This window comes from Anomaloglossus baeobatrachus, chromosome 6, assembly GCF_048569485.1.
Source record: "Anomaloglossus baeobatrachus isolate aAnoBae1 chromosome 6, aAnoBae1.hap1, whole genome shotgun sequence".
Taxonomy (NCBI): Eukaryota; Metazoa; Chordata; class Amphibia; order Anura; family Aromobatidae; genus Anomaloglossus; species Anomaloglossus baeobatrachus.
The window spans coordinates 94,270,314-94,297,654 of record NC_134358.1 but is presented as its reverse complement, the minus strand read 5'-3'; the positions used below and the strand labels follow the sequence as shown (position 1 = coordinate 94,297,654).

Genomic DNA, 27,341 nt, shown 5'->3' with positions numbered 1-27,341 from the left:
TTCGGAGGTCGTGACCGGCGGTCCCTTCTTTTAGTCTCCTTTCTACGGTCTCCCTCCACCCCAGCTCCTGGGCCTGCTGCACTCTCTGCGAACCCCGGATTTCCCTTCTTTTCCTAGGAACCCAGGTCGAGCCTCCAGCTCCAGACCACGGGCCCCGTACTGTTCGTTGCCTGCTGCTCCTCCCAAGTGCGACCACACACGGACGCTGTCTGGTGCTGACTGCCTATTTTGTGTTGGATGGCTCCTAAATTCCCCTTATGGAAACTCTGCCTCCCGGGTTCCTGACTAGTGAGCATGAGGTCCCATACCTTGTGATGGCTACCCCAGCTCCTACTTTAGCCTGGTCCCAGTGACAGAACCCCCATGTTATGTGTTGGTTGTGGTTGTTGTTGTTATCGGGGACGACCTCCGCTTCCAAGATGAATACTGCACCTTAAGTGAGGTGCAGTACCCTGTGGTGACTGAAGCCGCAGGGGCGCCGCATATTCCGTCTTGAAATGTTTATACAATAGGTCATGAACAACTTCACCAAGACAGTTCTAACTCAATATACATTGACATCAGAACCCAAAACACTTAAAAAATGTAACTGTAGTGTGTAGTATATTATATCTTTTCATTACTGATGCTATACAGTATAACTCATATGAATCTAAATAAATTGATAATATCATTCAAAATATCTAATAGACTTAATAATGCTTTTTGCTTTATCTCCTCTCATCATATTCTTATTTTTTCCATAAGTGACTATACAGCTTTAAAGTCACAAAGATTAGAGAGGAGGCCAGCAGTAAGTCCCAACTTTAACGGTATCTGTGTCTTGAAGGTGTAGATACAGTTGAATGCAATGGAAGAACAGGGAGACCACAGCTTAGTCTTGGCTCAACAGACAAGACTAAGATGACTTGAAGTACATTGGCAGACAACACAAAGCACTCAGCAAATTGACTCATCTTGGGAAATAAGTGTTCTATCTTCATTTAGCAAGTGCACTACTAGGATCGGGTGGAGGAATACCATCCTGCGAAGGGGCATCATATAGTGTGGTGTGATGACTCAGCGTCAACCTGGCCCCTTGTGTCAAGGGGAACTGCATTTAATTATGCCAGACAGTAGTGTTCCTTTGCTCTGTGAGTCAAGAGACATTAGCCATTGTTTCGTGTGAGACTATCACGGATTTCTCATGGCTGACTGACAATCAAGTGGCAGTGAATATTAGAAAATGCCAGGGATTAGCAGCATGTGTTGTTCCTGTTTCTGCAGGAGTGGACTTTAGGACCCCGGGAAGCTGTCAGTTTTTGCTGTCAGTTGTTAGTGTCTGACTTCCTTTATAAACCTCACCCTGGGGGGATTTGGGTTCGGTTTATAGTTTGTTCCTTGCTGAGCTCTGGAAAGGTCATCTTCTGTTGCTCCACACTTCTGTGGTTGCTGCAGTTCAGATAAGTGTTGTCTTTTGCTATCTACCAGTGCTCTGGTGATTGTTCTTGTGTTTCCCCTGTATTGTTCCCTTGTGTCTTCCTTTAGTGATAGTGGTGTTGAAGAAGAGCTCATACCTTCCATCCTTACTTAGGGCCCAGATCAGGGTTTGCCTAGAGTTGAAGTATTCCTGTTCGGCGGCAGGTGCGGAACCTGTATAGGGCTGGTGAGGGTAGTAAGGGGGAGCTGCAGGTTGTTGTCCGAGGTCACCCCTTCCCTCCCTTTGCCTAGCAATAGGGCATTCCATTCCCCTTCCCTTTGTGTTGTCCTATACTGCCAATAAAGCAATATAGCTTCCATTTCTGGCCGTGACAGAGATGGTATGGAGCCTGTCTGTCTGTTAATTTGTGGAATGTCTGCTGATTGCAGATTGCCTGAGTCCCCTTAGGGGTACTTTGCACACTACAACATCGCAAGCCGATGGTAGCGATGCCAAGTGCGATAGTCCACACCCCCCATCGCAGCTGCGATATCTTGTGATAGTTGCCGTAGCGAACATTATCGGGCAGGTCGTGCGGCGTCACAGCGACGTCACACGGCAGGCGACCAATAGAAGCAGGGGGCGGAGATGAGCGGGACGTAAACATCCCGCCCACCTCCTTCCTTCCTCATTGCAGCCGGGATGCAGGTAAGGCAATGTTCCTCGTTCCTACGGCTTCACACACAGCGATGTGAGCTGCCGCAGGAACGAGGAACAACATCGTAACATCGGTCCTTCCGAAATTATGGAAATGACCGACGCTACACCGATCATACGATTTTGACGCTTTTGCGCTCGTTAATCGTAGTAAAAAGGATTCACATACTCCGATGTCGACAGCGATGCCGGATGTGCGTCACTTTCGATTTGACCCCACCGACATTACACCTGCAATGTCGTAGTGTGCAAAGTACCCCTTAGACTACATAATTCAGACCACAATTATGCAGTCGAATTGAACTAGCGACCAATGAGGGAACAGTCATCTACCACCAGTCCTGGAAGACACAATACCCTGAAATGACAACTAAGGGATTTGAAAGGGCCTTGCTCCTGTCACTGGTGTCATTCCACAGGACTTCAGCCCAGAATCCATGGACTCAGCTGGAGGATTACAGAGCTGTTCCACTGCCCAACAATGAGTTCACAAATTCAGTAGGTGCCCGCCAAAAGCAGGATGCTGCTGGCTGGGTTAGTTGGCCCTGGTTGCCCCAAAGTCATGAAGATTCTAATCCCCGGCAGGCCAGCGGAAGGGTGAGACTCTGTTGCTTGTACCATCTTGTGTTCTTGCTGGGAATGTATTATATGCTATTGACTGTTGGAAAACCAATAAAGTCTTTCTGGAGTATCTAACCCTGTGTTGTCTGAGTAGTGTCCTGCTCGTAGGGAAGAAGTACGGGCATTTAGTGGGATGATCTTTGGTCCATATGGTCTTTCTAAAGACAGGCCAGTGGACGAGAGCACCCACTGAAACTCGTGTCTTCACATGTGTACATTGTACATTGTGAAAAGGCAATGGAAACATCATACTGTGTAAAAAGACTATATGTGGGGATATATTATTATATGTGCATGGAAGCATTATATTTTAGGAGGAGCAGTAGGGCACCATACTGTGAACAAGGATCATGTATTGGGGCATCATACTGTGTGGGAGCACTGTGGGGATATCGTTGTGAAGGCATAATGCTGTTTTGAAGGGCATGAACGAGATGGGTTCATAAAAGAGATATCTTACTGTGTGGGACCACTAAAGGATTTAATAGGAGTTCCAATCTTTGTGGGCTAGGCGCCTGGCTTTGCCTTCTCTTTCAAAGTTAGGAGATATGTAGCTAAGCTATGTGAGCAACGAGCTCATAAACTTCTCCAATGCTGCCAGCCGAAGGAGTAAACCAATAATAATGATGTCACACATGTAATAAAGTATGTTGTATGTTATAGCTGGTGAGCATAGCCGGCTTTAGGCATGTGCGAGTTGTGCGGCCGCACAGGGCGCTGGCAGGCCGACAGCAGAGGGGGCGCCGCAGGGAGCAGCTGTTTACTTTCACTTTGCTGCTCCTAATGCACAGCCTCCAGCACGGAGCGCCCTTCCCCCCTCCTCTGTGCCCTGCGTCTGGTCTCCTCCCGCTCTGCAAAGCCTCCAGCAAGGGGCGCCTTCCTCTGCTCTCCCTGCACAGCCTCCAGCACGGAGCGCCCCTCCCCCTCCTCTGTGCCCTGCATCTGGTCTCCTCCCGCTCTGCACAGCCTCAGGCAGGGGGCGCTCTCATCTGCTCTCCGCTCTGTGTCCTCTCCTGTCTTTACCATAGAGAGGGGGGAGGGGCAGCAGCAGCACTGCCGGAGATGCAGTTTTAAAACCCACACTGAACTCCTGGAGCCCAGGAAGTGACTGTGAGTATAACATGCTGTGTGTCATCTGTAATGTATTATATGCTGTGTGTGTGTGTGTGTGTGTGTGTTATGTATAACATGTGTGTGTCCTGTATACTGTGCAATGTCTGTCTGTCTGTGTATCTGTCTGTCCGTCTATTATCCGTCTGTCTGCCTATCTTGCTATTATATATCTGTCTATATATCTCAATTATCTATCCTATATCTATCTATTATCTATCTATTATCTATCTATCTATCTGTCTATCCCTCTATCTATCTATTATCTGTCTGCCTATCTCTCTATTATATATATGTCTTTATCTATGTATCTCTATTATCTATCTATCTATCTATCTATCTATCTATCTATCTATCTATCTATCTATCTGTCTGATATCTATTTGCCATCATCTATCCAGCGTCGGTCTGGTACACAGACACCAGTCAATGCCCCAGAAAGCTCTTTTAGGCTGCTTTCACACATCCGGCTTTTGCAGTGCGGCTCAATCCGGCTCCAAAACCTATGCAACAGATGCGGCAAAAAAAACGGATCCGTTGCATACGTTTTTCCATGCGGCCCATCGTTTTTTGACGGATGCGGCTTGATACTGAGCATGTGCAGTGTAAAATACCGTATCCGGCGGCTGGATGCGGTTTTTGCCGCAGGACACCGCGTTCGGCGTCCATAGGCTTGCATTGTAAATCGTGCCGCAGATCCGGCGCAATGCGTCTTTTGCGCCGCACAAAAAAAGTGCCAGGCAACTTTCCATCCGGCCGCCGCATGGGCTAAATATGCAAAAAACGGACACAACTCAAGGCCATGCGGCACAATACGGCGCTAATGCAAGTCTATGCGGAAAAAACGCAACCGGAGGCAAAAAAACTGGTTGCGTTTTTTCTGCAAAGCGCCGTATTGTGCCGCTCAGCAAAAACCGGATGTGTGAAAGCAGCCTAACTGAACATAAAAGGGACCCACCGGCAGGGGCACCACTGGCATCAAAGATCCAGAGCTCCGACCCAGAACTTCTTGGCCGGAGCCCAGAATCTTCTGCAACCACCGCACTGAACTATGTCGGCGTCACCCCGATACAGTTCAATCCTGTGATAGAGCACAGAGCTCCCTGCTCTATCACTGCCCGTCTCCTAAGCCACAGACCGCTGCAGGCCTGTGTCTTAGGAGACCGTATATCCACAAGGGCACTGCAGTGACATCATTGCATCGCGCTGCCTCCGCAGGCCACCATAGAAGAGAAGATGGAGGCTGCGGTGCTGGGAATCAGGATTAGGTGAGTATAATTTTTTTTATGTCTATATGGGATCTGTGAGGGCTCCTGTTCTATATAAGAGGCCACTGCTGTGCATAGGAGGCTGTGTGGGGGCTCCTGCTGTGTATAGGAGGCTGAGTGGGGGCTCCTGCTGTGTATAGGAGGCTGTGTGGGGGCTCCTGCTGTGTGCAGGAGGCTGTGTGGGGGCTCCTGCTGTGTATAGGAGGCTGTGTGGGGGCTCCTGCTGTGTATAGGAGGCTGTGTGGGGGCTCCTGCTATGCATAGGAGGCTGTGTGGGGGCAGCTGCTGTGTGCAGAAGGCTGTGTGGGGGCTCCTGCTGTGTATAGGAGGCTGTGTGGGGACTCCTGCTGTGTATAGGAGGCTGTGTGGGGGCTCCTGCTGTGTATAGGAGGCTGTGTGAGGGCTCCTGCTGTGTATAGGAGGCTGTGTGGGGGCTCCTGCTGTGCATAGGAGGCTGTGTGGGGGCTCCTGCTGTGTATAGGAGGCTGTGTGGGGGCTCCTGCTATGCATAGGAGGCTGTGTGGGGGCTCCTGCAGCGATTTGCATATAGTTGTGTGGCCTCTAGAGTTAACTTCTCCTGTGGACCCCAGACACCCCAGTCTGACCCTGCATCCATCTATCTTTTCCATAGTATCTATGTGTGTGTCATGTATATTGTGTAATTTACGCAGTGGCATAATGACTGAGCCTGTGGGTGATGGGGGCCATCGCTATTTTCTCGGATGCATGGTTCAACACCATTGAGGAGCAGTTGGCCACTGGCTCTCTGTTTCGCCCTTGCTCTGCAGCTGTGCACCCTGGATAGGTGTAATGACATCAGGGGGAGCCTGTGACGTGATGCCAGTGGGCCCAGCAGCTGCGGCCAGAGTGGGTGCAGAGCATGTGTAGGGGGTAATAGATACATATATATATTTACTAGCTGTAGTACCTGGCGGTGCCCGGGATAGTAACGGTCTTTCTCCCTCTTCCTCTCTCCACTCTCTGTGTCCCTCTCTGTCTGTCTGTCTCCCTCTCTCTCTCTCTCTCTCTCTGTGTTTCTGTCTCTGCCTGTCTGTGCTTGTGTTTGTATGTATCTCTGTGTGTCTCTGTATCTGTGTATCTCTGTCTCTGTGACTATATCTGTGTCTCTGTGTCTGTCTCTGTGTGTCTCTGTGTGTTTCTGTCTTTGTGGGTCTCTGTGTGTGTCTGTCTGTGTATCTCTGTCTACGTGTCTGTCTCTGTGTGTCTCTGCCTCTGTGTCTCTGTCTGTGTGTCTCTGTGTGTGAATGTGTATCTGTATGTGTCTGTGTTTCTGTATCCGTGTCTTTGTCTCTGTATGTATGCCTCTGTGTGTCCCTGTGTGTGTGTCTCTGTCTGTGTCTCTGTCTATGTCTGTGTCTCCGTCTCTTTCTCTGTGCCTCTGTGTCTCTGAATCAGTCTTTGTGTGTCTATGTCTCTGTGTGTCTCTTTATCAGTCTCTGTATCAGTCTGTCTCTATCTGTCTTTGTGTGTCTCTGTATCTGTCTCTGTTTGTGTGTCTCTGTATCAGTCTCTGTCTCTGTGTGTCTCTCTCTTTGTCTCTGTGTGTCTCTTCTCTGTCTCTATATCAGTCTCTGTGATTCTATGTCTGTGTCTATGTCTCTGTGTGTCTGTTTCTGTGTCTGTCCATGTGTGTGTGTCCCTGTCCCTGTGTGTGTCCCTGTCCCTGTGTGTGTCTCTGCATCAGTCTGTGTGTGTGTGTGTCTCTCTCTCTGGGTCTCTGTTTCTGTGTCTGTCTCTGTGTTTGTGTGTCTCTGTATCAGACTCTGTGTCCCTGTGTGTGTCTCTGTCTCTGTGTGTGTCTGTGTTTGTCTCTATTGACATCATATTATCTGACACATTACCTGTCTTAAAAAAAAAATGTCCTTTATTGCCTATAACAACCAATTACAGCTCTTATTAATGACCTGCAGTTCCCAGCGCCATTGATTTTAGTGTAAGCAGGTTTTTGCGGCGAATAACTGTAAAGCAGGGGGTTAAAATTTCTCATCAAAACATAGTCTATGATGTTCCCTGAGTCACATGAGGCGTCTGTGCCAAATTTAGTGATTGTAAATGGTGACGGTGTGAATTCCTTTATTGGACGGACACACACACACACACACACACACACAACTTTATATATTAGATTATACACCCTACATATGCCCTGTATATGTCACGTATAGTGTGTAATGTAATGTAATTCTGAATATTGACCTGCCATATCCTATAGGTGTGTAATATGCGCTGTTAGGATTTCACTTGCTGATTCGAGTAGTTGTCACCTGATCACTCACATGCGACTTGCAATGTGTGGTCATCTGCAGAATGATGTCTCCTCCTGTTTCTCTCAAATTGAAAATGATAACAATGAGAGACGCAGGAGGAGATGTCATTCAGCAGATGACCCCGAGTCTGCAAATCACTTGTGAGTGATTTCATTGGCAAATGAAATCCTAACAGTGTGTATTACACATTTTGGGGGTTCGACCAGTCAATGTGCAGCAGAACAGGGAGAAGCCATTGGGCACCAGCCTCCCGGACGCCTCATCCTGGTTCCATGGTCCTCGGCAGAGATAAAATGTGTTTTATCTGAAATGTGGAAGCATCAGAGTAAAATATATACGACTGCCATAATGGAGCCGGTGTCTGATTCCTTCCACGCGGGGGTCGTGCAGGGGAATCAGCTGTCAGAGAACTTACCTGGTAGAAAATAACAGTGGAGTCTCGTATGTTACATGGCGTCACTGCCATCTGCACATCACATGGAATGGTTTAGGATATGTTCATACGGGGCATCTTTTTTACCAGAAATATGCAGCGTTTTTGTCCCAAGAATGCACCAAAAATGCACCGCGCCGAAAATGCATAAAAAAAGCAATGTGTTTTTGACACATTTTTACCGCGTTTTGCCTAATGCGGTTTTTAAGTCTAATCTATTGACTGGAAGGGCTCAAAAACGAAAACGCAAAAAGAACTGACAGCTACATCTTCAAAAACGCAGCTAAGATGCAGCCAACAAAAGATGCCCAGTGTGGACAGCGAAAGAGAAATCCCATAGACTTTGCTGGGAGGAGGAAATGCATGCAGGGGCATCTTTGTGACCTCAAAAATGCTACAAAAGATGTCTTGTGTGAACTTAGCCTTAATGTTGTTATGAACGCCATTCTATCAATGTAATGCATCGTCAGCAGCTGAGGTGTATTATGAGGTTCTGCAGCAGCTGAGTTGTGTATGATGAGGTCCTGCAGCAGCTGAGGTGTGTATTATGGGGTTCTGCAGCAGCTGAGGTGTGTCTTATGGGGTTCTGCAGCAGCTGAGATGTGTATTATGGGGTTCTGCAGCAGCTGAGGTGTGTATTATGGGGTTCTCCAGCAGCTGAGGTGTGTATTATGGGGTTCTGTAGCAGCTGAGGTGTGTATTATGGGGTTCTGCAGCAGCTGAGGTGTGTATTATGGGGTTCTGCAGCAGCTGAGGTGTGTATTATGGGGCTCTGCAGCAGCTGAGATGTGTATTATGGGGTTCTGCAGCAGCTGAGGTGTGTATTATGGGGTTCTCCAGCAGCTGAGGTGTGTATTATGGGGTTCTGCAGCAGCTGAGGTGTGTATTATGAGGTTCTGCAGCAGCTGAGGTGTGTATTATGGGGTTCTGTAGTAGCTGAGGTGTGTCTTATGGGTTTCTGAAGCAACTGAGGTGAATTATGAGATTTTGCAGCAGCTGAGATGTGTATAATGAGGTTCTATAGCATCTGAGGTGTGTATTTTGAGGTTCTGCAGCAGCTGAGGTGTGCATTATGAAGTTCTAGAGAATATTACATTATTCGGTGTGGAATTATCTTACAAATTTTCCAACAAAATTATTTGCAGCATTGCCAAATAGGGTGTGCCCAGTCTGGTTAATAAAGGGATTACAATATATATGCCGTAGTTCTTCCATACACCATGCCCCTCCCTCATGGTGTGTATGTGGTGCTGCACTTCAGTCTGTTCAGGTCATTTTAGCTGAGAGGCAGCGACACATACACAGTGCCCCCTGTCCTTATGGTGTGTATGTGGTACTGCAGCTCAGTCTGTTCAGGTCAGTGGAGCTGAGAGGCAGTGACACATACACAGCGCCCCCCGTCCTTATGGTGTGTATGTGGTACTGCAGCTCAGTCTGTTCAGGTCATTTTAGCTGAGAGGCAGCGACACATACACAGCGCCCCCCCGTCCTTATGGTGTGTATGTGGTACTGCAGCTCAGTCTGTTCAAGTCAGTGGAGCTGAGAGGCAGTGACACATACACAGCGCCCCCCCGTCCTCATGGTGTTTATGTGGTACTGCAGCTCAGTCTGTTCAGGTTTTGGTCCGGCGTACACACAGCATCGGCCGCCGGCTCCATGGTGCCTTGTCTGCTACCATCTGGTACATTTATCCTCAGGATTTGTATAGTAGATGTCGATCCCACCAATGGGACCACGACCTGCGCCGCTCTAAGTGTATAGGAATTTATACCATCTCTATACAAAGAGCAGCAGCACCTCATTCTCCAGATACATGTGCGCCCCATTGGGGGGGATACATATGTACCATCCATAATGTAATATCCAGGCATACAGCATGTACGAGATGAGAAGACCACAATAACAATAATTTCAGATGTGGTGGAATTAATGTGGATTTGAGAATCAGATTCTAGAGCACAAATCTGGAGGAGTTTATTGAACATTTGAAGAAATCAATTTTCTTAGGATATAAAAAAATTGCCTCTGGTCCTCGTTTGTTTCCTGGAAACTGGGTACAAAATCAGTAGGGGGGGGGCACCAAAGGGCAGTTTTGCACAGGGCGCCATTCAGGCTAAGGCTGGCCCTGCTGGTGAGGATAGGAGAAGGACTGTCAGATCTTATCAGACTACATTTTTGTGTAGAAAACAGTATATTTTTTTGCAATCTTAGGTAAAAACATACATTTTTTTATTAGGCTACTAAATACTATAGTATTTTTTATTTAATGTTTCTGATTTCTTTATATTGCTTGTTCAGCTCATGTGGATATGGTAATCTGCCTCACATCCTTGTCTGAATGGCATTTGCATCTATAGCTACAGTCAGAAATATGGAAATAACAAAAGAGAAAACTATGCAAAATAAGAGCAGCATATGTGGAAGTGTGCAAAGTGATCGACAAAGCAGAACAACCCTGTAATAATAGACAAGAGTTGTTCAGCATTGACAGTACAGAACGCATGGACTTTATTCATAAAGTGGAGCTAAAATTACAATGCTTTGGGCAATAGTATGCCAGGTGGCTCTGCAACACATCGATACCCATTTCAGAGCCTCCGGCACTGAATTAAAGAAATACTATTATAGCCGAGCATGCAAATGTGTAAACAGCTAGAGCAGAATATAACAGACTGAGCATACGTAATGAGTGCGGCAGAGGTGAGATCACAGTCTAAGGTGTGTGCCACCTCTAGGGTCTACCGGATAGCCGAGGTTAGGAACCTGAAAGGCTATGTACATCTTATACATTTCTTATTGTTCATTTGCTTTCTAAATGTAGAATATAAACACATTGTAAAAAGTTTTCATTAAAAAAATGTGACCATATTATTGTTATCAATAGAAGAAAGAGAGGAAGGAGTGTTAAATGGCCAACCATATAATCAGAAAAAATCATCAAGACCTTTGTCATTATAGTATAAAAACTAAAAAAGTTTATTAGGTACAAATTCAGACAATGGTAAAATCACAATAATAGAAAAAGACATAGTGGGTAGGAGAATATATTATTGTTATGTAGTATCTGTAAGTCTACAGATACTACCGTGTTTCCCCCAAAATAACACAGGGTCTTACTTTATTTTGCTGTGAAAGATGGGGTGGGGCTTATGTTCAGGGAATGTCTTATTTTCCTATGAACAACAATCCACATTTATTCTTGAATAAAAAAAATCTATCTATCTATCTATCTATCTATAATGCTGGCTGCTGGGGATGGTGCTGTGGCAAGCTAGAAGTGGACCCACTGGACCACAGGGAGACCCTGGGCCTACCCTTTTGTGGGGTAAAGAAGGGTACTGTGGCAGCTGACCACAGAAGCAGACCGGACTGAGTCTCAAATGCATATGTGGCGCCCCTGAGGCTTTATTCGCCACAGAGGTAATCCACCGGTATTCACACAAAACACACAACACTTTAAATTAGCAGCTCACCACCGGGTCAGGGTTAGGGCTTGGTGCCATTAATGCTATGCATAGCCACCACTGATGATGACATCTCCCTCCCCCTAATCCGACCGAGCCTGAGGGTGGAGTCTACTTAGTGAAGGGACACTGTAGTGTCAGGGAGTCGAGAGGGAGCATTGGAGGAGTGAAGACTTGTGGTCTGGAGCTGATGCAGCTCGACCCAGGCGCAAGACAGAAGGTGTTCTGGAGTCCATGGGAAAGTGCGCCATACACCCGTGGTCTCGTTCCACATACAACGTATTGGAGTGGAGGGACTTGGCCACCGAACGGGGACTGGTCCCTAGACTAGAGGAGAAGAACCAACATGCTCCGCTTGGAAAACCAGAAGCTGAGGACACATCTAGTACCAAAGCCAAACCCGCACACGAATCCGCTGGAAGGTGACCACATAGGACCAAAGGAACTAGGTCGACAGGCTCTCCTTGTGGAGGCTCAGGGCACTGTGTGTGTATGCACAGGACAGAAGGGCGAGTAGTCAGCGCAAGAAGACGGCCAGGGAAAGTACATAAGAAAGGTGCATCGGTCTTGACCTCCGAACTACCCGGGATCGACGGGATCGACTGGAGCCTATCACTGTGAAACCCAGTACTCCAGGGGGTGTCACTGACTAGTCATGTTACCTTGGAACTTGCTACAGTGAGTAAACCCCTTGAGACTGCATCCCTGTGTAGCTCCGTTATTCGCCTGCACCCCCGCCATCACCTACTACTACCCCCATCAGCCCTGGGGCTCAGCTCTATCTGTGGAGAGCTATACCAACCAAGCTGCGTTACCATCTGCCCCAGAAGCCCCCTCCCGCAGCATCGGCTATCACTGGCAGAGTACCACAGGTGGCGTCATGAACTACCATCTCCATCATATCTGCTGTTACTGACACCGCCGGGGTTATAGAACCGGGCCTTGCCGCCACCGCAGCGTCCCAGAAGCAGAACCGCGTCCCGGTACGAGTAGCCCCACGGCCCCGGCGTGTCACATATGTGGCGCCCCTGGTCGCCACATGGTACTGCACCTCAGTTAAGGTGTGGTATCCATCTCAAGTAAGGGGGGTTAACTATCAATGTCACCACATTTCATCTTACATACAGTGCCTACAAGTAGTATTCAACCCCCTGCAGATTTAGCAGGTTTACACATTCGGAATTAACTTGGCATTGTGACATTTGGATTGTAGATCAGCCTGGAAGTGTGAAATGCACTGCAGCAAAAAAGAATGTTATTTCTTTTTTTTATTTTTTTTTTAAATTGTGAAAAGTTTATTCAGAGGGTCATTTATTATTCAACCCCTCAAACCACAAGAATTCTGTTTGGTTCCCCTAAAGGATTAAGAAGTATTTCAGGCACAAAGAACAATGAGCTTCACATGTTTGGATTAATTATCTCTTTTTCCAGCCTTTTCTGACTAATTAAGACCCTCCCCAAACTTGTGAACAGCACTCATACTTGGTCAACATGGGAAAGACAAAGGAGCATTCCAAGGCCATCAGAGACAAGATCGTGGAGGGTCACAAGGCTGGCAAAGGGTACAAAACCCTTTCCAAGGAGTTGGGCCTACCTGTCTCCACTGTTGGGAGCATCATCCAGAAGTGGAAGGCTTATGGAACTACTGTTAGCCTTCCACGGCCTGGACAGCCTTTGAAAGTTTCCACCCGTGCCGAGGCCAGGCTTGTCCGAAGAGTCAAGGCTAACCCAAGGACAACAAGGAAGGAGCTCCGGGAAGATCTCATGGCAGTGGGGACATTGGTTTCAGTCAATACCATAAGTAACGTACTCCACCGCAATGGTCTCCGTTCCAGACGAGCCCGTAAGGTACCTTTACTTTCAAAGCGTCATGTCAAGGCTCGTCTACAGTTTGCTCATGATCACTTGGAGGACTCTGAGACAGACTGGTTCAAGGTTCTCTGGTCTGATGAGACCAAGATCGAGATCTTTGGTGCCAACCACACACGTGACGTTTGGAGACTGGATGGCACTGCATATGACCCCAAGAATACCATCCCTACAGTCAAGCATGGTGGTGGCAGCATCATGCTGTGGGGCTGTTTCTCAGCCAAGGGGCCTGGCCATCTGGTCCGCATCCATGGGAAGATGGATAGCACGGCCTACCTGGAGATTTTGGCCAAGAACCTCCGCTCCTACATCAAGGATCTTAAGATGGGTCGTCATTTCATCTTCCAACAAGACAACGACCCAAAACACACAGCCAAGAAAACAAAGGCCTGGTTCAAGAGGGAAAAAATCAAGGTGTTGCAGTGGCCTAGTCAGTCTCCTGACCTTAACCCAATTGAAAACTTGTGGAAGGAGCTCAAGATTAAAGTCCACATGAGACACCCAAAGAACCTAGATAACTTGGAGAAGATCTGCATGGAGGAGTGGGCCAAGATAACTCCAGAGACCTGTGCCGGCCTGATCAGGTCTTATAAAAGACGATTATTAGCTGTAATTGCAAACAAGGGTTATTCCACAAAGTATTAAACCTAGGGGTTGAATAATAATTGACCCACACTTTTATGTTGAAAATTTATTAAAATTTAACTGAGCAACATAACTTGTTGGTTTGTAAGATTTATGCATCTGTTAATAAATCCTGCTCTTGTTTGAAGTTTGCAGGCTCTAACTTATTTGCATCTTATCAAACCTGCTAAATCTGCAGGGGTTTGAATACTACTTGTAGGCACTGTACAGTCAGGTACTTCCCACTGAGGAGATGTCTTGGGGCAGACGGGGGGGGTGGGGGGGTGGCCATATAGAGTCATGGGACTTTCCAGTCGCTAGGGCAACCACCGGGGGGCGGGCACCTTTGGGGGTAGAAGTAGGTGCAACGCCCTCACACAGAGCAGACGAGTCGGACCATAGTTCTGACAAGACACCTTTGGAAATATTCGATCTACACAGGGCCCAGGGCATGGAGCGGGAGCTCAGCCGGGGTTCCTAACTTCCACAGGGGACACCCTAAGGAAAAGACACTCTCTCTCTCTTTCTCTTCAAAGACCGGGTGGCCCCTCACTTGCTTGGGATTGACCGGAGCCCACAATGGCAGATATTGGCACCTGGGTGCAGCTTTAATTCAGTGAGTAAAAGACACCTTGAACCCGCAGAGACTGTGTTGGCTTGTCCTTACCGGAGTCGCTGCCCGGCACTTTGGGCGCTAACGGCCATTATCTCCCTCGTTATCCACCGGGGGCCTCCTCTGCTGGTGGGAAGCGACACCCTCCCGGCTGGCATAAGACCTGCCCCGGCGAGGAATTCTGCAGCGGCGGCTACTCCCTGGCCGCATACCACAGGTGACATCAGGACAAACTTTCTCAATCACCCTGCATTCCCTTCCTTTTACTGCACACCTTGGGGCAACAGAACCGGGCAAGGCCACATGTGACATCGCCTGACCCAACCCTTAATGGCCCGACAATGAGTAGGTTAACCACCTGCCCCATGGGGTGCTGCACATACAGGAACCACCAGGGTGGCTCAAGGCAGACAACACAGGCAGGACGGTCAGGCAGAGTCTCTTGCACATGCAGGGCAGGACGGACAGGCAAAGTCACAAGTGCCAACAAGACAGGATGGACAAGCAGCAGGTATGGGCAGGACTGGACTGTAACCAGGTGTCAACAGGCAGGACAGGCTGGTAGCCAGGTACGAGCAAGGACAGGTCTGGAACCGGGTGCCAACAGGCAGGATGAGCTGGTAGCCAGGTATGGGCAGGGACAGACACAAGACAGGATGGGACCAGATACAGGTAGGACAGTATGGGACGGACAGGGTGAGGTGACAACTGACTAGACAGAATCACTGACTAACAGGATTGAGGGTGTTGAACAGGCAACTTCCCTAGTGGGAGCTGGCCTTAAATACCCAGTGCTTCTTTGCAATAGGCTGAGAGGCACTTCCTAGGAGTGGTGCACTGGCCCTTTAAGAGAGCACACGCTTTTGTAGTGCTTCCTGAAATCCTGTGACGAGCGCCGGGCAGCGTGGAAGGACCCGATGTGGCGATGAGAGTGCGTCCTTACAGGAAAATGAAGGAGTGCTGGGATGCAGCGTTACACTATCTATCTATCTATCTATCTATCTATCTATCTATCTATCTCCAGATACATCCCAGCCTTACTCCTCTTCAGCTTTGGACTCAGGAGTCAAATTAATGGACCTTTTTGTGCCAACTTAGTCATATGATGTGATGTCATAAAAGTCCTTAAGCCGTGTTATCAGGACAAAAATGCTTGGGCCCCTAGGAGAATGGGGGCCCTGTAAAATTGCCCAGTTCGCTCTCCCTTCCCCTTAATACTTGTTCTACATACCAGCCTTTCTCCTGTACAGTTCTTTTCGACTCCTGCAATTAAGATTCGTTTGGTCACCTGACTGTAAAGTCATCAAAGGTCCTTTAAACAAATCTTAACCTCAGAATACAACTGCTGGAGTCACTAAGAGAATGAGGCCTTGAGAAATTGCCGGTCCTGACTGTCACTAGGTTTATTTTTGAAATAGGGTTTATATTTCAAAGATACTCCAAAAATCCTGTAAAATTATGCTTGCGCTTATTTTTGGGGTAGGTCTTAGTTTCAGGGAAACACAATAGTTGAGTGCTCTGAAAAACAAATTGCTACAAATTTGTTAGAGCTCCTGCTTCTGATGGCTCCCTCATCTCCCCCCTTCTCTCAGTATTATGAATAGCAGCAGGGAGGTTGTACACAATTCTCAAGAGTGGAGAAAGCATTTACAGTTTCAAGGAAGGCGGAGAAAACAGGCTATAGATCAGGAGGGAAGCAAAGTGTGGCGGCGCCCCAGGGCCTGGTCGCCACAACAGCATTGCCCTTCCAAAGGGTTAATGCTGAGCCTGGAGGTAATTGGGAGGTCCATTGGCCAGCAAGTTAACATCCAATGCAGTTCTCCCTCCGGCCAACAGGGGGAGCTCTGAACCTGGAATTCCAGGGAGCATTCCTCAAGTCTGACCTGAGGGAGGAAGTAGCAGTCAGTCTGTAGAGAGAAGTGAGAGCGAGCAGATGCAGAGTGTGCTGTCCTGTGGATCTGGGGCCTAGAGCTGGAACAGCTTGGCCCAGGGAAGCAGTAGTAGCAGAGAGGCAGAGAAGAGACTCGGACATCAGAGTCTGTGGCCACCAGGGCTTAAAATATTCCCTGGTAGCCGAATCTGAAGGGCAGGAGAGCTGCAAGCACCTGGCCCATAAACAGCCCGAAGGTACAGCTGCAGCATCAGGGCCCGGTGTGGACTCCAGCAGAGAAGCACCAGAGAGGGCCTGCGCAGCCTACTACAGAGGGAAAGGGACGTACCACCGGTCCCAGCAGCAAAGAGGGCCATTGCTGGATTCAGAAAAGCAGGGTCCTATCATAACAAAGAAAGAAGAGGAGTAGGCCTCATACTCAGCTGGCCAGAAAGATCACCCCAAGTACTTCCAGGCCGACCGGATCCCCTTCACCACCTGTGACGGTCTCCCAGGACTGGACTGTTCTTAAAGTAAAAGAGGAGAAGGTAAAGAGACTGTTGTTTGTGCCTGGTTCTTTCATTGCCTGTCGGCCCTGCACCGTGTTAGCCACACAACACCATAGACTTTCACGAGCACTAACAGTGTCCCCGGGGTTCCGCTCCACCTGTGGGGAGCAGTAACACCATTGCTGCCGTATCATCACCCCGGAGGCCTCACACAGCAGCGGCGGCTTAATAGCCGCAGACCACAGGTGGCGTCACGAAACATATACTTTAATTGCTCCCAAGTCACCAGCATATTAAAACTGACACCCACCAGGGCCACGGAGTCGGGCCCCGCCACCACTGACGTCCCCCGGACTAGTCCGGCCCGGCACCGGGTGTCCCATAGCCCTGGGGTGGGCGAGTCAAAATCAAAATGAAAAAAAATATAGCATTGAAAATGTGTTAATATATGGGCTAATGAAGGAAGCAGCACCCTGGCTAGACTCAAACCTTTCATCCAGTCTATATTATTGGGTAACAAGGCCACAAGAGAAAGTTTGAAACTTAGATAGGTTTCCAAAAGAATGAACAAATGAAGATTGCAGACTGAAAGTTAATCGAGTTTTCAGAGTTATGACATAAAACACTTAAATAAGTTGCAATAGTTTTGTACATCTTGGGTCGTCCAGCGGCTCATCCAGCGGTGACATGTTGGGTAATAAAGGGGATAATACCAGCTTTGTATTCTCAGATGGTACTAAGCCCGAAATTCATGGTGTTATGCCAAATTAGACATGGCCACCATGAATTTCTAATTTCTAGAAAACAGTAAAAAAAACACAACACATAGAATTTTTTTTATTAGAAATAAAACAAAAAAACATTTAGAGACTTCATCTTTATTATAAAAAAAATCTTAGTCTGATGTAGTTCACAGGGACAGCAATGTTAGTTTCATCAATCTGTACAGACAGTGTCTATACAAAGTGAGAAGCAGAGAGAGCATTGTCAGCTCTGCTTCATCGTTCTGTACAGAGCAAGAAGCAGGCTGACAGTGAGGGTATGATTCCACTTGTGTCTCACATTGCATCACCCCGCAAGGCTTGACGCTCTCCGGACAGGAGTGCCTCAGCTGCATGGAAAGACATGCAGCTGACCCGCACCTGTTGGGAGATTGTGCACTGTGATGCGATGCAACACTCGCACAGTGACAGTCAAAGCTCAGTTAACAGGACCTTCAATGACGTCATTGCTATGTGACCACTCTGTAAGTCAATGTCTGTACAACATTCACACCAGAGTGGTCCCATGGCTATGATGTCATGGAAGGTCCTTTGGGCAGTGAAAAAGCAAAATAGGTTACAATATTGGTTAGTGAGTAGAGAGGAGCGGATCCGTGGAAGTTTGGTTCGGTGGCTTCAGCCGGACTTTAGATAAAGTTCGGTTTGGGACTTAACCTTGATCTGAACCCCAATGGAAGTCACTAATTGTCAGTTCTTGTCTCCGCCCACATGCAGTCAGCCATGAACAGATCACTTTCGGGTGCGGGTGGGCAAGGTTTTTTTCATTTTTTTGATTGGTGCACACTATATCCGATCACGCTGTTTTTCCCCCCAGTTCAAACACTACAATCCGTTCAAACACTACAAGCAGCTCACATAGGCTGAGCACCGAGCGTACCTGAGTAGTGATGATCGCGTGAGTGGTTTGCATAAAAAAAGTAACTGAATTCCGAAATTTGTTTTTTTTTTGTAAAGTCCATGTTTGGTACGAACATTGAAACTCAAGTTCACTCATCTCTATTACTGATCTCACACAAATCAATGGAAAACTGTTCTCTAAGAAGTAGAAATACACATATAGTTTGTAATCATCAGATAAAGGATCAAAATATTGAAATGAAGGAAATTGCTCTTTCATAAATTTATTGCAGTCCCGTAATTGCTAAGGATAAATGCGAATCATCATGATTAAAAGTACATTTATTCAATCTAAGACTTTGTAGACCGTCCATTAGGAGCATGGTGGTGTATGTCAATTGAAGCTACTTTTGCAAAGTCCCACTATACCGAAGATGCATAAATAATACATTTCATTTTGGATCGCTCCATCATTTCTATTGTCTTTGTGTCATTTGTAGAGCAAATGAAATAACAAGCTGTCAGTCGTGTGAAATGACGGATAGTTATACGGGTGGCTGCTGACTTTGACCTTTTATGATAACATATTAGCATTATCCGTGCTTCATGTTAAACACATATCACCCTACTAAAAATACCCTCCGAGCATCTAAAAGGTTACTGCTCGATAATGGGGGGTTAGTCCTGATGTAGTGTGTGCAGACATGTTAACTGTTGCATGCATCAATCTGAACAGATACCAAAAAATATTTATTAATATGAGAAAATTTAGAACTTACATATTGCCATTTCCATCATAAACCCATTTGGTGCTCCCAATGCCTTCATATGTGGATCCCCAGTAGTATATGCATGCATTGATGTGGAGAATGAACAATAAGTAGCCTGTTGTTCTGATGACTCTGTGAAAGAAATAATACGTTTGGTGGGTGCTATATTTCGAGCATGGGGAACAAGTTTTGGATTCAGAGTTAGTATAAAGAAAAGAATAAAATATAAAGAAAAGAATAAAACGTAAGACAATTATTTATTCTTACATTTTTATTTCTACAAAAAGACAATATTGTTTTACCATATACTGTACTGGAAAATGGGAAAAAAATTCCAAATGTGAAGAAATTGTGAAAAAAGTGAAATTCCCCAATGTTTGTTTTTTGTTTTTTTTTTTATTTACCATGTTCACTATATGGTAAAACTAACGTGCCAGTATGATGCCTCAGGTCAGTATGAGTTCGTAGATACCAAACATGTATACTTTTACTTTTATTTAAGGGGTGAAAACAATTCAGAAGTTTGTCCAAAAAAAGAATTGCGCTTTTGTCGCCTTTTTCCGAGACCCGTATCGTTCTCATTTTTCGGGATCTGGTGCTCAGTGATGGCTTATTTTTTGTGTCTTCAGCTCACATTTTTAATTATACCATTTTTGTGTAGATGCAATGTTTTGATTTGCCTGATATTGCATTTTAAATGTATTTTGCGGTGACCAAAAAATGTAATTTGGGCGTTTGGAATTTTTTTCTCGCCATGTCGTGTACAGATTAATTGATCTTATATTTTGATAGATCAGGCATTTCTAAACCCGGTGATACCAAATATGTGTATTTTTTATTTTTTTAACTTTTATTTTCAAGGGGTAATTTGAACTTTTAGTATTTTTTTATTTTTTCATATTTTTTAAAATTTTACATTTTTATTTTTTTTATTAGTCCCCCTAGGAGACTTTAGCACTGCACAGTCCGATCGCTTCCCCTGATCAGATCGATGCTGCAGCGTCGCTCTGATCAGGTGAAATGCTCATCTCCTGGGAGTGCTAGCGCTCTGTCGGGGCTCTCACAGGAAGTGAGTCATGGCAGCATCAGGAGTCATCAGCTGACCTCGCGATACCTTGACAACACATTGGCCCCACATGATCATGTCACATGGCTGCCTCGGCCCTTTAAATGGTGTGTCTAAGGTATTAACAGGCACAGATGGATCTCTGATCCACGTGCACCTGTTAGTCTCACATGTCTGCTGATCATATCAGCAGACATGTGCAGGAATACCAACAGCTTGCTGCTGGAGTCCGCAGTAACTGGAAGGAGGCGACCAAGGACATATCAGTATCATTGGTCATTAAGGAATAAAAAAAAAAAAAGAAAAAAAACGTTGCCATTTTCAGATTGGTCACTGTTTTGTTTTTTTTTTACTTGTGCTTACAGCTACTTCAGGAAGCTAGTCATGTACATAGCTGCAATGGTCAGATCCTGACCCTGTATTTTATATTAAAGCATCTAAAGACATTATGCAAAAGTCACTGGGAAAGGTGGGGGAACAGGGTCAGCTGTGGCATCAACTATTGGTGATTGCTTTGTTATCAGTTGTGTAGACATTACCTGCCCTTGTAATCCTACCTGTGATAATAATGAGACTGCTGAAAACTGTTCCTGAAGTGCAGGAGGCATGAGTCAAAAAATTGCCCCAGTGGTTGATGTGAAAACTGGAAGATTACTAAAAATGTATTCTTAATGAAGATCATGACACAAAAACAAATGTTAGCAAGTAAAAAAAAACAAAACAAAAAAAAACGTATGTAGCTAAAAAAAACTTGATATAAGCAATAGGTAATTTTCTGATGCTAACTTCCCCTATACCCATTGTAGGTGTTACTGTAGCCTATGGTGTATATGGTGTATAGAGGTATGCCGACTCTCTCCAGATGGTAGATGTAATTGTAAAAAAGATCATGCATGTTGCATTTTAACATTTTTGACCTTTTGTTCATACAAAAGATAAGGTGCTAGAGGGACCTGGTGATTACTTATTTCCTTCTGACTATTGAAATAAGCATGCATGCTCCACATGCTCCACAATAAGCATGCTATGTGAGAAGGCTTATTGTGGAATTAATTTAAATTAAAGTATGCTAAGGGCACATACAGAAAAAGTGTTGTTAGACATGCATGACCACCTGAAAAAAATATTCAAGTGTTCTCAGTTTGCAGTTCTCCTATTGCTTCTCTTTCCATAAAAATGGAATCTTCACAAACTTGCTTTTGGCCATGAATAAGGCATAATCTTGCCCTGCCTCAATTTTGGGGCTCAATCCAATGACCTTTTGCTACATGGTTGATTTCCTTTCCTGCTGTGTCACAGCATGGTTGGGCTCTGTTCAAATGCTGATGGTTCTTTTATCTTTGTTTCTTCCTGTGGTTTGCAGTTGGTCAGGTGTTCTTACGGTGACAACCTCCACTGTCAGGCAGGGACACATCACGGTCAGATTTTGGGCTTCTCCTAGTCTGAATAGGGACCTATGGATTGCAGGTTTCACACCTCTCCTAGTTTGACGATCCCCATAGAGGTGGTAGATTTCAGTGATAACAAACCTGCTGAAAAATGTAGGCCAGTTCATGAGTTCTATTATTTTTTGAAACCTTACTTTAATAAATTCTGATGGAAATAAGTATTATAGGATTATTACTGAATTGACTTTTTCTATCCTTGGAATTAAGAAATCTGTGGGTCCAGGCAGAAATCAGTTCAATTTGAAAGTCCTTAACATACTAGCAGTGAGCTGATCTTTGGAGCAATGTACCCCTAGTTAAGGTTTGAAAGTATGTAAAAAATAAAAATGCATTATAATGCTAGTATGTATTTGGTTTTTAGAAGGAACACACTTAAATTACAAATAAGAGTAGATGCAGGGAGCTGTGGGAAAGTACAGAGCGTCATGTATCATCTCACTTGCTGGCTATGCAGAGAGCCGTCGATATGAGTTTTATTATAAGTCACTGCGGTATGCATAAGCGGTGACTGAGATGAAAAACTTAACTGAGAGCTTTATCTTAGATGCTGTCTATGCAGACCATATCAGCTGATGACAAAAACCATCTCGACTGTTGCTCTCTACATGGGCAGCAACTGACATGCCAAAAGCTGTTTCTGCTCTGTGGACTCTCTCAGTCCCTCTCCTCTCTTATCATTCCTTTCCTTCAAGCCACATATCCAAGCCCTTTCCACCACCTGCCAACTCCAACTCAAAAATATTTCCTGGATCTGTATATTCCTTGGCCAAGAATCAGCAAAAAGACTATACTTGCCCTCATTATTCCCCACCTGGACTACTGTAACCTCCTGATTTGTGGCCTCCCTTCTAACACTCTTACTCTCCTCCAATCTACCCTAAATTCTGCTGTCTGACTAATCCAGCTCCCCCCCACTACACCCCGACCTCTCCTCTCTGCCAATCTTCACTGACTTCCCATTGCCCAAAGACTCAGTTTCAAAACACTAACCATGACCTACAAAGCCATCCGCAACCTGTCTCCTCCATACATCTGTGACCTAGTCTCCTGGTATTTACCAACACACAACCTCAGATCTTCACAAGATCTCCTTCTCTACTCTCCTCTTATCTCCTCTTTCCTCAATTGCAGACTAGATTTCTCCTGGGCCTCCCCCATACTCTGGAATGCTCTACCCCATCACATCAGACTCTCTCCTACCATGGAAACCTTCAAAAGGAACCTGAAGATCCACCTCTTCCAACAAGCCTACAACCTGCATTAACCCTCAGTCCATTATAGCGTCGCACAACAATCCCCACCCCCAACTACTGTATCCTCACGCATCCCCTGTAGACTGTGAGCCCTTGCGGGCAGGGTCTTCTCTCCTCCTGTACTAGTGTGTTCCCTCAAATGTTCATGATTATTATGCTTGTCTATGTATGCCTTTTTTTCACATGTAAAGCGCCATGTAATAAATGGAGCTATAATATTAAATAATAGTAATTATTTGCAATTTTGTGTGAGGAGAGACATAGTCCATGTCTGAAATTTAAAACAATTGCTCCCTTTAAAAAAATAAAAACAAAAACTCATCCTGACTGCTGTGCTTTGCATAGGGATCTGTGGCACTAGCCTAGATGTAAAGCTGCCTGTTGCTGCAGTTTTCTCATTCAGACTCCTGAGCAGACACTCACTGTGCCCCTGCACCTTTTCAAGAAAAATCAGCAGCGGGGGTGATAAAACTATAGATTTTAGTGTCCAGGGCGACTGATCCTGTAACCTCTCTCTATGCGCCACCTCTGGCTAGAGCCAAACGCTAATCTCATCTCTACAACACATCCTATATTGTGAGATATTTGACTTTGCTGTTGATTTTACTATTTTTTTTCGATTTTAGGACATTTATCTAAGTACATTTTTTTTGCTCTTTTATACATTTCTTTTAATTTGTTTGGGAAGAAATTTACATGGACTAAAGTTGGTTATCAGGAAGGGAGTACAGCTGCTGATTTTTATTCCATAGTGCAATAAATTATGCTTTTCTGGCAGGTTTTCACAGTTTATGCCTCACCTGTAAATATAAGCTCTCTTGAGGACAGCTTCTAGCCGATCATTAAATTCAAAGAATGTGTTGTACTGAAAACAATGAGGAATGAAACAATTAGACCCACACAAATAATAACACACCACAAACAAAAAACCCTGTCATGTACTGCAGAAAACTGGGACAAATCCATAAAACCTTTAGAGAGTAACACACTGAAGCCATAAATGTGATTTATTTTAGTTTGGCATTAAGTAAAAATGCATAAACTGTTTCACATTTGAAGATGACATACAGAGGACCTTATTTTCAAAAATATGCAAGGTTTAGCTGAACAGAATAATTTTTCATTTTTGTTTATGATTTTGGGATATAGTTTAGGAGAATTAAAGGGACTGTCTAGTTAAAAATAAAACTAATTTTTAAATATATTATTTGAGAATTGTTAATTATAGGATTCTCTAACAAATAAGAAAGTGGGGACAGCTGAAGGTCTTGAGGACCCTTCATGTTCATGAGCAGCTCGTTTGTTTTTAAATGGAATCTGTAAGCAGGTTTTTGGTATGTAATATGAAGACAGCATGCTGTAGGGGTTAATACACAGAATTCAACTATGTGTCTCTTATCAAGGTCCATAGTGTTATCTACTTTTAATGTTGGTTTTAGCACCAGGAGCTTATCATTCCTGTGACTAGCTGACTAATTGACAATTGCACACTGCAGTGGAAAGATATTTGGAACAATGAATATGGGAATATAGACATGCATAACTGCTATGAAAAATATGTAAAAATTGAGGTACTTAGCACACAAAAATATCCAGTTTTATGTGAATCCAACACTCAACTGCAAAGCGACCTCTTTTTGTTGGGTCCCTATCAAACTAATGCCTCTCTTTTTGTGTTAAAAAGTGGTCACCTTGCCATTGGCTGTTGGGCTCACATAAAACTGACCATTTTTGTGTGTTCAGTATCTAAATGTTTACATGTTTTTCATAGCAGTAATGTATGTCTATATTCCCATATTCATTGATCCACATATATTACCTTTTTAATACTATGTTTCATGTTCAGTCTGCACCTGTTCACATTAGAAAGGTAGGATGTGCCATCAGTCTTTTTCTTAGATTACAGGATCATGCCTTCTGAATGAGCACTCCTGCTCTTCAGCCTCAGGCAATTTCAATTCTCCATTAGCAGGTTCCTGTCCACCCATAAATTGTAGGTTTTTAAACCAAAAAGAGGCATTAGTTTGATGGGAACCTATCAAAAAAAGGTCACCTTGCCATTGGCTGTTGGGTTCACATAAAACTGGCCATTTTTGTGTGCTCAGTATTTCAATTTGTACATGTTTTTCATAGCAGTAATGCATGTCTATATTCCCACATGCATTGTTCCCCATATCTGAGCACTGCACAGTGCAACTGTCTCCAATTTACAGTATTAAATAATGTCTTTTTAAGAAGGTGAAACAATAAATATGTTCTGATAGTTAACCTATAGACCACCTCTGATTGGGGATAATCACTAGTCTTAAAAATAAGACCATGCCTATTGGGAATCTGATATTATAAAGTTAGGTCATGTATTGGGAAATATTAAAGGTCTTGTCCCATATTTTCTTTTAAGCAATACGCCACTGGCTTCTAGCAGTAAGGCATAGTCACGTCAATGACCTTGTAGCTTCTCCTAAGCCATAAGTAAAGGAAGCTTTGACTCTGCAGCATCATAGGAACACAGGGGAACTCAAGGTAAGACCACATATTTTTTTTTCTATCTATTAAACAACAGTAAAAAAAATTAATAGAGAATGTGTAAGGTCAATAGATTTTTGGTTTGGTATAAAAAATTCAGGTCCATGCTTGAATTCCAGTAAAGGTAATTGATTCAATTTTATCTGATGAATAATAATTCATCACTAGTGCTGAGACATTATTGATAAAAATCTGCTATCGCCAGTATGATGAAGATGAAATGAGGGTGGACATTTCAGTAAGGCAATCAACCCAAACAGACAAGGAAACTCTCAATTTGTTTCAAAGAAAATAAATCCAATGGAGGATTTCTTAAAGGAACTAGCTAAGAGTTCATAGGAGTCCATGGGACTTTCAGTCTTTGAAGAGTGTTTGTGTGGAAGAATGGACCAAAATCACACCAGAGCAATGCATGTTACTAGTTTCTTCATACAGGAGGCGTCTTGAAACTGCTATCACCAACAAAGGATTTTACAGTATATAAAGTATTAAATAAATTTCAGTAAGCATGTTCAATATTTTTCCCTTTCATTTCTCATTATTACACATCATAAATTTATTGGTATCTATGGTATAATTTCTTTGCCTGTGTAGATGGGATGGGTTGTAACCAACATCTGGTGAGAAATTCATATCAATAGCACCATTAGAAATATATTTAATTAGAAACTTGGTGACGTGTTCAACGCTTATTTCACTCTCTGAATGTGGAGATTTTTAAACCAATTTTTCCTTTGTGTTGTTTTAGTCTTTTTAATGTATATCCATTACAGTATTCAGTATTTTCATAGAGGAGATCTTTTTTTGTGTTGGATTATTTAGATGAGTATCTGAATAAATTCTAAACTACTGTTAGCATAAAGATTTGTGTCCACAGCGTATGGATGAAATTTTGTGAAATGTCACCGTTTTTGGTGCCACTGAAATACACTACAGATTTTGTGTCTGCTAATCCCGTAGTAAAATCTTCCACAGAATTAACAGTAAAGATAAAGGACAATACAAGATCGCTAGAATAACCTTATAATGTAATTGAAAATTTAGGGGCCAGTAGAGATTTGGTCTTGTCACTGTAGAAAGTTAAATTTGCTTCTTTGCAATTAAAAATGTAGTTTAGGTAAAATGTTGCCATTGGGTGAAAAAGTTCACAGCTACAAAGAAAAAATTCCCCAGCTACAATGAATGCCAAAATCTTACCGATACTGTAGAAAGATTTCTATTTGATTACCTTTAAGATTCGATTCAATCTAAACAATGATTTGTATCCAAAGAGGATGGACAGAAGATCAAATGGTAAAATAGATACGACATCAAGCTGTGAAACAACACAAAACTGTTTAGTGCACTAATTATGCCAAACAGATGACAATATGTTTATGTATTTCTGATCTTCACACCATGAGATCCATTCGATTAACCTATAATGATCTCTACAGGCTGGAATGATTTGCTGAATATCCCACTCATAGGCGGTTTATCATGAGAGCAATCTGGGCTACTGTCCAGGGCCCTAACCTCCAGGGGGGCCCATGGCCACATGCCCACATAATGCTTTGTGCACCGGCTATGGCTACGCAAATTTTCCAGCTGGGAGCTTTCCTGGAGCTCCACTGCTAGCAATACAGAAAAGCAGCGCAGCACCAGTGGAGTTTTCGTTGCCTCTTCTGTGACGTGCCGACGCAATTGTGGCGCCCCTGAGGCTTCAGTCGCCACATGGTACTGCATCTCCCTTAACATGTGGTACTCATCCCGGGTAAGGAGAGGTTAATCGCTGGTTACATAGTTACTTAGGTTGAAAAAAGCCCTAGGTCCATCTAGTTCAACCTTCCTCCACCAGTTCTACATTTGGTCACAAAGTCATTTATAACCAACAA

The 27,341-nt window shown here is 44.5% G+C and overlaps 1 protein-coding gene across 1 annotated transcript in view; it reads right to left on the bottom strand.

Moving 5' to 3' along the window:
• Nucleotides 1–27,341, bottom strand: part of CNGB3 (cyclic nucleotide gated channel subunit beta 3) — a 262,617-nt gene that overhangs the window by 81,901 nt on the left and 153,375 nt on the right. The window contains exons 7-9 of the mRNA XM_075316272.1: nucleotides 26,696–26,782; nucleotides 23,742–23,806; nucleotides 19,184–19,306 (exon numbers count right to left, since the gene is read on the bottom strand). Of these exons, the coding sequence (XP_075172387.1) occupies nucleotides 19,184–19,306; nucleotides 23,742–23,806; nucleotides 26,696–26,782 (275 nt within the window). The remainder of the gene's footprint in view (nucleotides 1–19,183; nucleotides 19,307–23,741; nucleotides 23,807–26,695; nucleotides 26,783–27,341) is intronic.